Here is a 14,532-nt window from a genome sequence, read left to right as displayed (position 1 = left end):
TCTTCTGGGTAACAGGCCCTGTCAGGTACTTTTGCATCCGCTGTTTTATTTAATTACAACGCCTTCATCGCTCGCAGATAAGATTTCCCGTGGGCTTTCTTCGACTGATGAGCTAACCTAGCCCGTGGTTTGCAGTCCTGTTTGTGCTGTACAGTCACCTAGGGATCTTGGGAAAACTATAGTGCTAAGGTTTCATCCTTAGAGGTTCTGTTTTAATTGTGCAGGCTGGGGACCCAGCAGCGGTATTTTTAAAGATTTTCCTCCTGCCCTGGTGAATTTTGGTTGAGCCGGAGTAAGAACCACTGTGCTAGGCCATTTGAGATGTTATTTCATTGGCACAAAAATATTGCTTTAAACTCTTCAGCGATAAGCAGCTATTGCAAACTTTGGGAGTTTGCTGTGCCAGGTGGATACAAGTCAAACATCTGTTTTCCTTTGTCTGTTTCGTATTAAATGGGATATGGAAAGTGTCAGAATAATGATTGAATGAAGCAGGCTAGAAAATGTTACCCTCAATGTCCCAGACCCAGAATTTCCAGGTGCACTTCATTTGTCACCTGGGTTTTGCTCTGTGGTGGTTTCAGAAACATCATGCCAGTGATTTGCATAATAAGTTTGTTCGTTTGGTTTTTGTTTTAAGTAACTTCTACTCTAAAAGGCGCGTGCGTGTTAAGTCGCTTCAGTCGTGTCACTTGTGACCCCATGGACTGCAGCCCACTAGTCTCCTCTGTCCATGGGATTCTCCAGGCAGGAATAGTGGAGTGAGTTGCCATGCCCTCCTCCAGGGGGTCTTCCCAATCCAGGATCAAACCCACGTCTCTTATGTCTCCTGCATTGGCAGGCAGACCCTTTCCCACTAGTGCCACCTGGGTTCCTTTAAATGAAATACATACATTGATACAGAGTATCGATCTGTGAATAAAAACTTTAATAAGAGGACACAGGAATTATAAGGAATTCTTTTGGTGGAAGGGTTATATAGGTCAAAATGGCCTCCTTAAAAATTATGTTTGCTGTCACAGTAAAGTTAATATCAAAACATTTTTTTAAAAAGTGTTCAGGGAGCTCAGCTTTCCTTTAAAAATTGTTATAGCCTGAGATCACATTATAGAGAATTAAAAAGTGATCCATAATCCAAGAACATACCCAGACCCTAAAAAAGTTTTTTTAGTCATCTTCAAAAATAGGTCGATGCTTCAGTGGGAGCTTTAGTCCTGCCTAGAGAATCCCAGGGGTTGTGAAAGTGTGATATAATTGGTGGTCAGGTAAGGGCAGATTCCACTGCTGCTGCTGCTAAGTCACCTCAGTCGTGTCCGACTCTGTGCGACCCCATAGATAGCAGCCCACCAGGCTCCCCCGTCCCTGGGATTCTCCAGGCAAGAATAGTGGAGTGGGTTGCCATTTCCTTCTCCAATGCATGAAAGTGAAAAGTGAAAGTGAAGTTGCTTAGTCAGACCTGCCAAGTATTTTCCCCTAAAATAAGCAACGTTTCTGGTAGGGGCAACTAGATAGCCTTCCGTTTAAGACCGTTGTCCCACTTTAAAAAAAAAAAAAATTATATAATTGGCTGTGCTGGGTCTTAGTTATGGCATATGGGATCTTCAGTAGTGGCATGCAGGATCTAGTTCCCTGAGCAGGGATAGAACCCAGGCCCCCGGCATTGGGAGTTCAGAGTCTTATCCACAGGACCACCAGGAAAGTCCCTGATGTCCCCCTTTTAAAAACATTATATTGCGTTAGCTAAGAGGCCTTGGGCAAGTCATATCATCCTTTCGGACCTGAGTTTCTTCACTGGTATCACAAGTGGTGGGGGTGTTAGTTTTCCAATGGGGCTTTGCTGAGCGTCTGCAGTGGCTTAGGGAGCCCTGGGGGAGGGGTGTTGAGCTGACACCTCTCTGGGTTTTCCACACTGGTCTCAGAGCTGCTATCTGAGGGCAGCTCTGGGTGGGTGCTCCTTTGCAGAGACATTAAACCCATTCATGTCTGCATGCATTTTTGAGGGCTTGGCATGAATCAGGGGTCAGTGCCAGGGGCGGGGGACAGCAGAATGACCAAAACGAGCGTCCGCCCTCAGGTAGCTTCAAGTGTCCTGGAGACGACAGTCTACACAGATAATTCAGCATTTCTTCAGCTAGGTCAGGGGCTGGGTGGGAGAAGGAGGTTGGGCAAATGACTGTGTGAGTGAGTCCTGGGTGCTTTTTTTTTTTTTAAAGAAACAAATGACAAGTAGGGGACAGCTCCCTCCTTGAGTCACTGGCGAGTCACTCCCGAAGGGAAAGGAAAGAGGAAGGACAGGGCCCACGTGGGAGGCTTGGCATTTCCCTGAGTGGACTCAGGGACGTGGCTGTGCTGGTGCAAGGGCTGTCAGGCCAAGAGGAGGATCTGGGGTCTCAGAAGACCACAGGGTCAGCCCTTAGGACTGGGAGGGACTCTGAACATGTTTGAACGTTATTAGTCGCTCAGTAATGTCCGATTCTTTGCCATCCCATGGACTGTAGCCCACCAGGCTCCTGTGTCCGTGGGATTTCCTGGGCACGAATACTGGATTGGGTTGCCATTTCCGTCTCCAAACCCTAGGTCAAGGTCCTGGAATTTGGTCCAAGGGTCTTGTGATTGGGGTGGCTGGGATTCTGTGAATGCTTGACCCTCCTAGTCCAGGCAAATTGCCCTGGCAAGTCCAGCTGCTTGCATGTCCAGGTCGACATACATGATGTCTCTCTTCCTGCCTCTTGTGCTTGATGTTGTGAACCAGCCATCCTGCCTATGATCCTTCCCATATGCTGCCAGTTTTGCTTGTATCCCCTCGGTTGGGCAAATTCTAACTTGTCTTTTTGTTCGCAGCTTAGATAACACCTCCTTGGGGGAAGTCTTCCTTATACCCAGCACTTTCCCTCCCCTGTGGAATTAATTAAATACCCTTTTCTGTGATTGCCCAGCACCTGTACTCATTGGAAGCACAGCATCTTAACCATTGAACTGCCAGGGAAGTCTTTATTCCACTAATCCATGAGAGCTCTTTGTGGCTGGGACAGTTTAATTATTGGAATTAATCCCATGGCCACATGCTTGGCACGTTGAAGGAGCTCAGCAGATAGGTCTTGAGTGAATGAGTGTCCTCCCTTGACAGAGCAGCTGCAGAAGCTCAGCAAGGTTCAGTGACTTACCCAAAGTCACACAGCTCTGAAAGACCAAGAACGGACTGGAGCCCATGCTGTAAGTCTAAAGAGGGGAAAAGATCAGATCCAATTTCTAGAGTCTCCCATCCAAGTACTAACCAGGCCCGACTCAGCTCAGTTTCTGAGATCAGATGAGATCAGGCGTGTGCAGAGTGATATGGTGGTAGACCGGTTTCTAGAGTCATAGTCCAGCTTTTCTCTGTCCCCAGAGAGGAAGTGAGAGAAAGTCACCCTTGTTTTGAGATGACTTTCTTTCTAGGAGAGACATACTCTCTTTCCTGGTTGTCTCCAAGTGATGGCAAGACCAGCCTCATCTTCATGTTCTTGAAAAAGAGTTTTGTGAGAGCAAGTTAGTATACTTTTTTCTAATTTCTAGTATACTTTTTTCTAATTTCTAGGACTTTTGCCCAGGACCTTAAAAAATTGTTCCCAAGTAAACAGCTTGTCTTATTTTCTGCTTTGTAAATCTGGTCAAAGAATCAGAAAGAAAGAAAATGAAATCTTTATGTAATTGAGCCGAGAGGACTGTCACCGTGCTTCTGGGCGTCTGTGTGTAAGTGCAAACACACAACACACACACGAGTGTGGACCTTGTGCTTACCTGTGAGGCCTTAACTTGGGAGTGTGCTTTGTTGTTCAATCTGTAAGTCACACCTGCCTCTCGCGGCCGAGTGGACTGCAGCCCACCAGGCTCCTCTGTCCATGGGATTTCTCAGGTGAGGATACCGGAGTGGGTTGCCATGCCCTCCTCTAGGGGATCTTCACGACCCAGGGATTGAACCTGCGTCTCCTGCATTGGCAGGCGGGTTCTTTACACTGAGCCGCCAGGGAAACTTGGTATGCCTATGTTGTTCTAAATGAAATGGCTCTTTTCTTTGGCCACTGAGCAGTTTTGTGATTATTCTTGAAAAGGGAATTTTAAACCACATTCAGGTGACAGCAGAAAGGAAACCTGTACTGGTGAACGAGAGGATTGCTGGCAACGCAGCCAGAGTGGTTGACATGATCGGCTGATAACGTTCCCCCACGACAATTAGGCAGGGCCCCCGAATCTTTTGTGAATACGGGAGGCTGGTTAAGTGGCTTCCGGTAGTCTCAGTCTCCAGTGACAAGCAAAGAGAAAACACCTCAGGCAGCTAAAGATTTAATCAAAATGAAAGCCAGAAAAAAGCGTTCTCTTTCTGTTGCAGGCAATAATGAGTGTCTAGACATTGCAGACCTTGCTCTGATCTTTACACTTGATGCTGGTGAATGGGTTCGAATGGGATATTGTTTACCTTGGGTTTTATGAAAACTCCCTTTGATTCATAAGTTTGTGTGAATCTCTTTTGTAAGAGTTCTGAGGGTGACAAGGATGGTGTAATGTACGTTTGTTTTCCTTTCTCTGTGGTGTAGATACCTAAAGCAGAAAGCAAGTCAGGGGTGGAATGACTGAGACCAGTTCAAATTCAAGTTGAGCTGAGTGTTTTTCTGAGACCCGGACTTGCTGACATAGCCCAGAGTCCCAGCATCCTTTATCATAGAATTATGAGTCTGAAAGGATCGCCAGGCTCCACCCTCTATGTCCCTGGGACAGTGCAGTCCAGCCAAACTGTATCCCTTCATCAGAGGAGTTTGATTTGGGGTTTCTCTTTATTTGCTGTGCAACCTTCAGCAAGTTTACTTGACTTGAATATATAAAGAACTCTTACAACTTGATATCTCTGAATCTCCATTTCCTTTTTTTTTAATATCTTCATTTCTTTATTTGTCATATACCAGACTGTTTTGAATGTTAAATGACAAAAACATTTGTGAAACATCTTCTGTAAAATATAATGGTTTGGAGAAATATTATTTGGCTTGAAATACTACTGGATGGAAATGTTATATTGGGTTATTATTCTTGGTACAGGAAAAAACAGTAGTGATTAGGATTTACTGGAGGCTTTTTGTGTGCTGGGGACTTGTGACTTGCCTAATCCTTGCTATATCTCTGTTTTGCAGGAGAAGAAACTGAGCCCTGGAGTTTGAGTAATTTGTTCAAGGTTACCAAGTTGGTAAGTGACAGAACCGGATTTGATTGTGGCCACCTGGCTTCAGAACTAAGCGCTTCATTTGAATTGTCTTGAGCCTCACAATAGCCCTCGAGAGCTGAGGTTCAGAGAAGTAACTTTCCCAAGTTCTCTTCACTGGTAAGGAGTTGTCTGAGTCTGTTCAGGCTGCTGTAGCAGAGTACCATAGACGGGGTTGCATATAAACAACAGAAATTTAATTCTCACAGTTCTGGAGGTTGGCAAGTTCAAGATCACGATGCTGGCAGATTCAGTGTCTGGTGAAGGCCCACTTCCTGTTTCTTTGTGCTATAACCTCACATGTGGAAGAGGCAAGAGAACTTTCTGAGGTCTCTTTTCTACTAATCCCATAGATGGGTACTAATAGGTACCATAGATGGGTACTAATCCCATCTATGAAGGCCCTACCCTCGTGACCTAATCACTTCCTAATACCATCATGTTGGGGGTTAGGTTCCAACATAGGTTCCCCAATTTGGAAAGGGGATGCCAACAGTCCCTTTCAGAGTTGACTGAAAAATAATAACTATATCCAGGGGAGCTCATCAGTCCCCAAGTGTCAAAAATGGAGAGAAATCCAAGCCAAATGGTTATATGAGCTGAAGGCACAATAACTTATGGGGCTTTTGCATCCACAAAGCAGCTGTAGAGTCTAGGAGTTAAGGTTTTGAGACCACAGTGGGCCTAGAAATGAGACTTGGGCCCAAGGTAGACATGAATTTCCAGGAGCTTTAAACATTACATGTCTTCATGAAAAAGGACTGGAAAAGCCCCACTGTCAGGAGAAACAGAGAGGAAGCTTTTTTTGAGTGGAGAGAAAGTCACCAGGAAGAAATGAAAAATCTGGGGCTATACCGTATGTGGTTGTGGAATCTATATTGTTATTATCACGAGATGTGAGAACTTGAGTTGAGAAATTAGTATAAAAACTGGCTACTGTCTACTGTGGGGCTCTCTAGCACAACAGTAGGGATTGTGTTGTGTGTTTACACAGTCACTCCACTGGGTTATTTCAACAACCCAGACCTGGCAGACTCCTGCAGAAAGAACTCTGAAGATGTGTGCATAATTAAATCATATGGACTATTTAGGAAAGGAGTGACTTTGAGTTGAAAGTAAAAAAACCGTCTAAAAGAGACTATAAACTGCTGCTGCTGCTAAGTCGCTTCAGTCGTGTCCAACTCTGTGCGACCCCATAGACTGCAGCCCACCAGGCTCCCCCGTCCCTGGGATTCTCCAGGCAAGAACACTGGAGTGGGTTGCCATTTCCTTCTCCAATGCATAAAAGTGAAAAGTGAAAGTGAAGTCACTCAGTCGTGTCCGACTCTTCACAACCCCATGGACTGCAGCCTACCAGGCTCCTCCGTCCATGGGATTTTCCAGGCAAGAGTACTGCAGTGGGTTGCCATTGCCTTCTCCGAGACTATAGACAATATATTTTTAAATGATTAAAAAGGATACAAAAATGCAATGAAAGGTGGAAAAAGAATAAGTTGATTTAAAAAGCTGCCACGTAGAAGTGAAAAATAGTGATTGAAATTAAAATCCAACAAAAGCGTTAACTGACAGCCTAGATGTCGTGAAAGATGCTTAGTGAACTGGAAAACAGTGATAACAGTGTACGTCTGCTTAGTCCTTAGTGTGTGCCAGCCGCTGTTCTGTGTCCTTGTTTTAACGCATTGAATCCTCAGAACAAACATCTAAGGAAGGCGTTATCATTATCATCTGTGCTTTACAAAGAAACGAAGGTGCAGTAGTTTAAACCACTTGCCCAAGGTCACAGAGCTGCTAATGACGGAGCTGGGATTTGACCCCTGGCTGTCTTTTAGTGTAGCCTAGAGTCTGTGTGTGCAGTTACCACACTGTAGAGTATCATTAAGAATAAGCACTAAGCAATAAAGAGATGGGAATACGGTGGAGAGGCGTAGAGGAGTGGAGGAGAGGGTCTGCTTATGGCTCAGCACAGGGACTAGGGGAGAGGCAGCATGAGAAGACAGAATGATCAGCTGTCCCTTCAGATCTCCTCCACTTCTGAGGTTCCAAGAATTTGTGATCCTACTGAGAGCAGACATATTGTAAAAAGGGGCAGCAGAGCCTCAGTTTCCACTGTAGTATGCCTCAATGGGCTGATGTTTGACAGAGGTCTCTGGGGGGAAAAAGAGAAGCCCTGACTAGCATTTGCCCATCTCTGTGGTATCAGTACTTCCACCATGAACAATTTAAAGCTACCAACATGATGTCACTGAACACAGGCTTGGGAAGAGATGTGCACAGTCGGCTCTTTCGAGCCAGCCCGAGCCAGCTCAGCACACCAGTGCTGATGTTCATTCTGTTTTAAGCTCTGATTTCCGGGTTGTGCGTCCAAGGGGCAGAATTTTCAGGCAGTAGTAGAATCATGTGTGGTATCACGGGGCCAGGAAGAGACTGTGGGACAAGAGTGAATCTCTGCCCCGCTTTCTTCCCTTGAATTTGATAAACAAACCATTCTATGAATGTAGTTGGACAGACTGGCATCCTTATGACCCTGTTCGTGAGAGTAAAAGTGAGTCCAAACTCTTTGAAGGCCATTCCAGCATTTTAAGTGTTTGTACCTTTTGACTCTTGCAACCTCAAGGATTTTATCTTATAAATCCCATCTTTCCTATATATAAATACACACACACACACACACACACACGAAAGTGAAAGTGAAAGTTGTTCAGTCGTGTCCACTTCTTTGTGACCCCATGGACTATACAGTCCATGGAATTCTCCAGGTCAGAATACTCGAGTGGGTAGCCTTTGCTTTCTCTAGGGGATCTTCCCAACCCAGAGATTGAACCGGGGTCTCCTGCACTGCAGGCAGATTTTTTACCAGCTGAGCCACAAGGGAAGCCCATATATATTTAGTTTCCAAGGATTTTATCATATAAATCCCACCTTTCCTCTAGTAACACGTCTTACCTGTAGTGTGAAGATGTGTGTAATGTAAGCTCCTTGCAGCATTGTTTGAAATAGCAAGTCCCTGGAAGCAACTGAAATAAATGTATGTCAGAAAAGGATTGATGGAAGATATTAAGATATATCCTTACAGGAGAATACTGGGCCACTGTTTAAAATAATACGTCAAATATACCAAGAAGGAATCAGCTCCAGGATGCATTTCTTTTTTTTTTTAATTGTTTTTCTTTTTATAGTTGGCATATAACATGAGCTTCAGGGGTACAATATAATGATTCCGTATTTGTGTATATTGCTACATGGTCACCACACGAAATTTGGTTAGTGTGTGTTGCCGTGCATAGCTACACAATTTTTTCTTGTGATAAAAACTTTGAAGATGTACTGTCTTAGCAACTTTCAAATATGGAATTCTGTATTTTTTTTTTTTTTAAGATTTATGGATCTATTTAATGGCTGCTGGGTCTTTGTTGCTGCGCTCTGGCTTTGTCCAGCTGTGGGAGCGGCTCTCTTGTTTGCGTGCCTGGGCTTCTGTTGCGTGGCTTCTCTTGTTGCAGAGCCCGGGCTCAGGAGTTGTGACTCACAGGCTTAGTTACCCCGTGGCACGTGGAATCTTCCCGAACCAGGGATTGAACCCATGTCCCCTGCATGGGCAGGTGGATTCTTAACCATGGGACCACCCAGGAAGTCCCGTTATTTCCTGTATTATTAACTGTAGTCACTGTGCTGTGCCTTACGTTCTCGTGACTTGTCTATTTTAGAACCGGAAGTGTGTACGTTTGACTCACTTTGCCTGTATCTCCCAACCCCCAGTCTGTTCTCTGCATCTATGCCTAGGGATTTTTTTGTTGGTGGTTTTTAGATTCCACTTAAAAGTGAGATAATACAGTGTTTTTTCTTTCTCTGACTTAATTTCACTTGGCATCAAGCCCTCAGGGTCCATCTCTGTTGTGGCAGAAGGCAGGATTTCCTTCTTTTTTTACTGCTCAGTAATAGTCCATTATATATATATATAATAGATCACACTTTCTTTATCCATTCTTTCCAGGATACATTCTTAGGTTAAAAAAAGCTGTATGCAAAAAAGTGTGTGTGGTATGCTCCCTCCCGTGTTTGGGAGGGGGGTGGAAAGAGGGATTAGTGCTTATGCAAACCCACCCCACACATACAAAAGCTTGATGATTTTTGCATAGATTTTGCTGGAAGCACACCAAAAAAGAAAGTGGTTGTGGGCAGTACCATTTAATTCTTGAGAAGAAGTCAAGGTGATGGTGGGTTTGGGGTGAACGAATATCTTATTGTATATCCTTTTTTTAAGCAAAAAAATTTTTAAACATAAATGTTGTTGTTAAACTCATTAACAAAAAACTTCCCTTTGTGAGCTTTCAGCCTGCACCCCCTCTTAGTTTTAGAGGAAATTGGCATGGGGTTGCTGACCCCCAGCCTTTACGGAACACATGCCAAGCACCAGGCCCTTGCCAGGGTTGTCGTACACTATGGGTTTCTCCATTGCCTGACTCTGCCTGGACTCCAGTAGTGGCCTGGTCAGTGCGTGAAAAATAGTAATCCCATTTTCAGGAAGAAGGGCGGCTAAGTCTTTGTGGGAAGTCACGTGGCAAGCAAGAAGGGGAAGTGGAATTCACATGGCACTTGAAGAAATCTTAAAAGTGCCTTGGGAACAGAGAGAACCCAGCTGCTTCTTAGCAATCCCCGTTATCTGGTAGGCATCCGTCCCTCCTACCGCATCCCCAGCACCTCTCTTGAGATCACGTGGACGTGTTCCATCAGTATTAATTTTTCCACCTCTAAGATTCTTTGCTCTGGAAAGTTGGAGCTGTGTTCCCGGACCAGATGAATCGCTGATGTGTTTGGAAACCACAAAGGCAAGGAGAATGTGTCCTGCGATGTCCTCCTTTTCTGACTTACCTGCACAACTCTCCTGTTGAGTTTTGCATCATCAAAGATAACAAAGAGACACTAGCTCTGTTCACTTAAAAAGAGCAACCTTCAGGGCCTTTCTTAGCAAATTAGATGTTCCCAGAGGTGCTTCTGTTGTCGCCCTTGTTGTTTTCCGAGATCAGTCACATTTCTAACTCATCCTGAAATGTCTTATGGAACCAGAAGCTTACTCTTGTCCTCTCTCTTTTATCATTTGGTAGTAAATAGGTTATTCATCTTCAGCGGGCTGTCATGATGTTTTTGTGATTATATCAACAGTAGTCCAAATAGGCAGTAAAACTCGAGTGAAGACTTAAGTTCATGGACTCAAAATCAAAAAAACCAGCCTGAGTATTATTTAAGAGTGTAGCATCATCTGTAACACTGGGGTGAAATTCTTGCATGGGAGGGCTGTTTGCTGGTGGCTGTTTCTATTTTGTGGGCTCAACCAGAGAGCACCCTTCGGAGCTTGTAAGTATCATTTCCCGTCGGGAAACGTGGGCTGTTGTGGTTTTAGTTTACTGTGAGATGACTCTATGTCAACAGTGTTATCTTGACTCCCCCAACCAGTAATTCTCTCTTCACTGCCTGAATGCAGGTACAGAGGAGGTTGAAATGCTATTTCTTAGCTGACGCCTATCCGGACTCCACCTTCCTGTGCTCTCCTTGCTCTACGTAGTGTTTAATTAAAGCAATCATCTTACTGGCTTTAAATAATTGTAGTTGTTTGTAGCTATCTCCACATCAGACCAAGTGCCAAGAAAGATGGTGTGGATCATCTTGCTTCATCTGTGCATAGCTGGCATGTAGCTGATGTCAGAAAACTTCAAATTTCACCAGTTAGGTTTCTTTTGAGCCCCAAGTTGAACTGCCTTCCACAGAAAAGGGATTCGCTGGTTTATGTAGCTGCAAAGTGCAGGGATGGAACCGAAGGCACGGAGCCTTAGACTGTGTTGCTAAGGCTTACACAGGTTTTCCTCATCTCTCAGCACTGCCTCTGATTTCTTTTTGGATTGTGGTGGCAAAGCATGTCAGCAGTTCTAGCAGTAGGAGAAAAAATGCCCCTTTCCAACAGTTCAGCAGAAATCTCAGGAAAGAAAGATTTCTTCTTCAATGTCTCTGATTGGTCTTCTCTGGGTAACATGCCTGTTCCTAACCCATCGCGGTGGCCAGGTGAATGCGATGCTCTGATTGGCCACCTTGGATCAAATGCCAGCCCCCGAAGAAGCTGGAGTAGGGTCTGCTCTCCCCAGAGCCCAGGAACTGAGAATGAAGGCAGGCAGATGTTCCCCGGGGAAATATGGAAACCATTTGTGAATGGGGGGTAGGCAGAAGCAAGATGTCCAATATAGTATGTTTTTAATCAGTGTTTACTCAGTGAATGAATTAACAGATGAATGAGCAAACAAGTTCTGCGGCTGATTCTCTGAGCGGGTTCTATGATATCCAGAGTGGGGTTTTAACAGATGGAGCCTTTGCAGAGAGCCTTGAAATCAAGTCATGTAAGGATGACATTAAGTTAGCTGAGATATTTAACAAGAAATAGACATATGATAGCTGTTCCCAAATGTTTGAAGGGTGTTCATAGGGACAGAACATTTGCTGGCTTCCTACTTTGTGTCATGCGTGCTGGGCTGGATGCTTTAATTGCCATTGTCTTTGCTTTTATTTTCCTTTTATTTTCCTTTTATTAGACCACCAATTTATGTTCATTATAGAAAATCCAACACTGTACACACAAAAAAAGAGAAAAATAAAAGTCCTTCCATTAACTACCTAGGACTAATTGCTATTAATATTTTGGGGTATATTCTCTCAATCTTTTCTCCCTATTAATAGATGCATTAAAAAATTCTTATTTAATTGTGATAGTTGTGTTTGTCAGAGAGAAATTGTGGCTTAGACAGAAATTGTGGCTTAGGAAGTTGCCTGAGGTCCCAGGCTTAGGCACTAGAATTCTGGGACCAGAATTTGGGCCACATCTGTCAGCCTCAGAAGCCCTCTCTCATTCCCTGGTCTTTGATTTACCTGCTGCATAACCAGCAGTCTGTGTACTAATAGGGTTTTACTACAGTTCTGTTCTGAGAATCGTGATTTCATCGCTGTCTGTTTATCCACAGACTCATCTTTATTCATATAGTCGGGAAATATTTCATTGGGTGCTTTGTGGGTGCTGGAGGTTGCCCACTGGATAGCTGGTTCACATGCAGGGAAGAATGAGGTCCTTTCTCTTCCCAGAGACTTTGGACAAAATTTCTGAGCTTCCCTCGGATTGGATCATCTCAGGACACACCTCTGTCTCTCAACCAATCATGGTGACAGAGGAACACTGATTGGCTTAGGCCATTCTGGACCCACCCCTGGAATTGCAGATGAGGTCTGAATGAATGAGGGATGCTGCTTGGCGGGAGAGAAATGGAATAGATGCTGAAGAGGCAACTGCTATCTCTAAGTGTTTAGGATCTGGCTATAGAAAGATAAGTAAGGCATTGTACCTACTTTTTAAAAGTTCACATTCTAGTGTGTTCCTGAGAGTTTGACAGTGATCAGAGGAAGGGGTATTTACATTGTTGAATGTAAAAATGCATTACATAATTTTTTTCGTTCTTAGAGTGTCCTTGTCACAAAGGTGTTTCCATTTTACAGAGAGGAAACAAGTTCAGAGAGATTAAGTGGCTTGCCACAGTTGCACACCTAGGAGCGGAGCAAGGTGTTTTGAGGCTGTGGATCCCGTATTTCTTCCTCTCCCTATTGTGATAGTCATGGAGAAAATAGATCACTAACAGAGACCCTTCAAAGTTTTGCCTAATGACTCCTCCACAATAAGGGCCTTGGGAGTAGTTACTGCTTTTCATTTCAGGCTTTTGTTAGAGGATCATGCCTCCTGTTTTTTTTCTTTAACTCTAGATGGGAGGAAAATGCCTCTCCCTGGTCCAGGTAAGTAAGAGATAATTGAATGAGCTTCTGAAAAAAGCAGAACCATTGACAGCTCAGAATACATCAGGAGAGATGATTGCCTTCAGATACTTTTACGAAAATGATTTCTCTCTTTTTTTGACTTTGCTGCCTGAGGCTTCCATTTGGTTTTAAAATAGTAGAGTAACTATTATGGAATCATACACAGTGCTTCCTCCCCCTGGGCCCCAAGTTAACTCATGTGTTCACAACACAGGATACATTTTTGGGTAAAGGGTTTATGGAAAGCCCAGTGTGATTCCTAAATTAAGCTGCCCAAACTAGGGCAAACAAGCTGGATTTTCTGGTTTTCTCCAGATTCTGTCGAGACTTAGCATTCAACAGAGCAAGAGATGGTCTGCTGAAAATCACTTGTGTGCTGGTGGTAAGATGTCTGTATTCATACTGTTGTCTGCACCCAACCTACAGGGGCTTTGCTGCCAGGTGAAAGGCCCCCCCTTTTTTTATATACATTCTTTTAAATTAATTGATTATGGATTTGGCCACGTCAGAGTATTGATTGTGGCATGCAGGATCTTTGTTGCGTCATGCAGGATCTTTTCCATGGTTCACATGGATTCTCTAATTACGATGTGTGGGCTCAGTAGTTGAGGATCTTAGTAGTTGGGATCTTAGTTCCCTGACCAGGGATCATACCCGAGTCCCCTGCATTGCAAGGTAGATTCTTTACTACTCAAGGTCCTTGTTTTTGTTCATAGATCTCCTGATCTCATTTATTTCCATCTCTGTGGATGTAATTTCAACCTGAGAGAAATGAGCGAAAAGAGAGAAATCAACATGATAGTTGGTGATAAGCTGACCCATAAGGTTTTCAACTTAGATGCTGTATTTTTGAGATCCTGTGTCTGCTTTTCACTTCTTTTTCAGGTTATTAGTGATGATAATTCATTTATTAATACCTATTCACATTTCTATTAATTTAGGCTATTGCGTTTTGGATCTTGGGGATGGAGAGCTGAACAAAGAAATAGTTACTAGTAGCCTTGGGGTTACTAGTAGTACAGTGGCTCTCCTCTGACCAAATCTCCTCCCAATCTGTTCACACCAGTATCGTATTTTTGGTTTTGATTTACTGTGGGCCTGGCAAACTTATGAAAGAGGAAGTGAGATCTGAAGGTAAAATGCATAGCCTTTAGCATGGGGTAAAGACCAGAAAAACCAGATTGCTGGGCTCATCTATTTGACCCTGGAGGGGGCCCACTGTGGTTGTTATTAGGACTGATATTTAGGGGTTGTTTGTTGCCTTATATAACCTCGCTCACCCGAATGATATGAACACCACTGTCATAAAGGTGGCAGGATCATGGAACCTGGGAGCAGACCAGCTTGTATGTGTGTGGGTGAGTGTGTGTACACCTGGACATATGTGTCTGTATAGATGTACATCTTGCTGCCTCTGGGACAGTGGTTCTCAAACTTGTCTGTACGTTAGAATCATCTGGGGATCT

General features: G+C 44.0%; 1 protein-coding gene across 33 annotated transcripts in view; it reads left to right on the top strand.

Moving 5' to 3' along the window:
* The window catches only part of CYRIB (CYFIP related Rac1 interactor B), a 148,486-nt gene that overhangs the window by 33,786 nt on the left and 100,168 nt on the right, over nucleotides 1–14,532 (top strand). For 29 of the 33 annotated variants that reach the window (XM_086335521.1, XM_086335529.1, XM_086335538.1 and 26 more), the window contains exon 2: nucleotides 5,163–5,215. In XM_086335521.1, coding sequence (XP_086191647.1) covers nucleotides 5,163–5,215 — 53 coding nt within the window. Of the gene's footprint in view, nucleotides 1–5,162; nucleotides 5,351–14,532 lie in introns of all 33 variants that reach the window. The other 4 variants (XM_086335537.1, XM_086335567.1, XM_086335558.1 and 1 more) reach the window with 1 other exon arrangement.

This window comes from Bos grunniens, chromosome 14, assembly GCF_055505025.1.
Source record: "Bos grunniens cultivar Pamir isolate PY7600 chromosome 14, Bosgru_T2T1.0, whole genome shotgun sequence".
Lineage (NCBI taxonomy): Eukaryota > Metazoa > Chordata > Mammalia > Artiodactyla > Bovidae > Bos > Bos grunniens.
The sequence above is the reverse complement of the archived record's forward strand: the minus strand, read 5'-3'. Positions and strand labels throughout refer to the sequence as shown.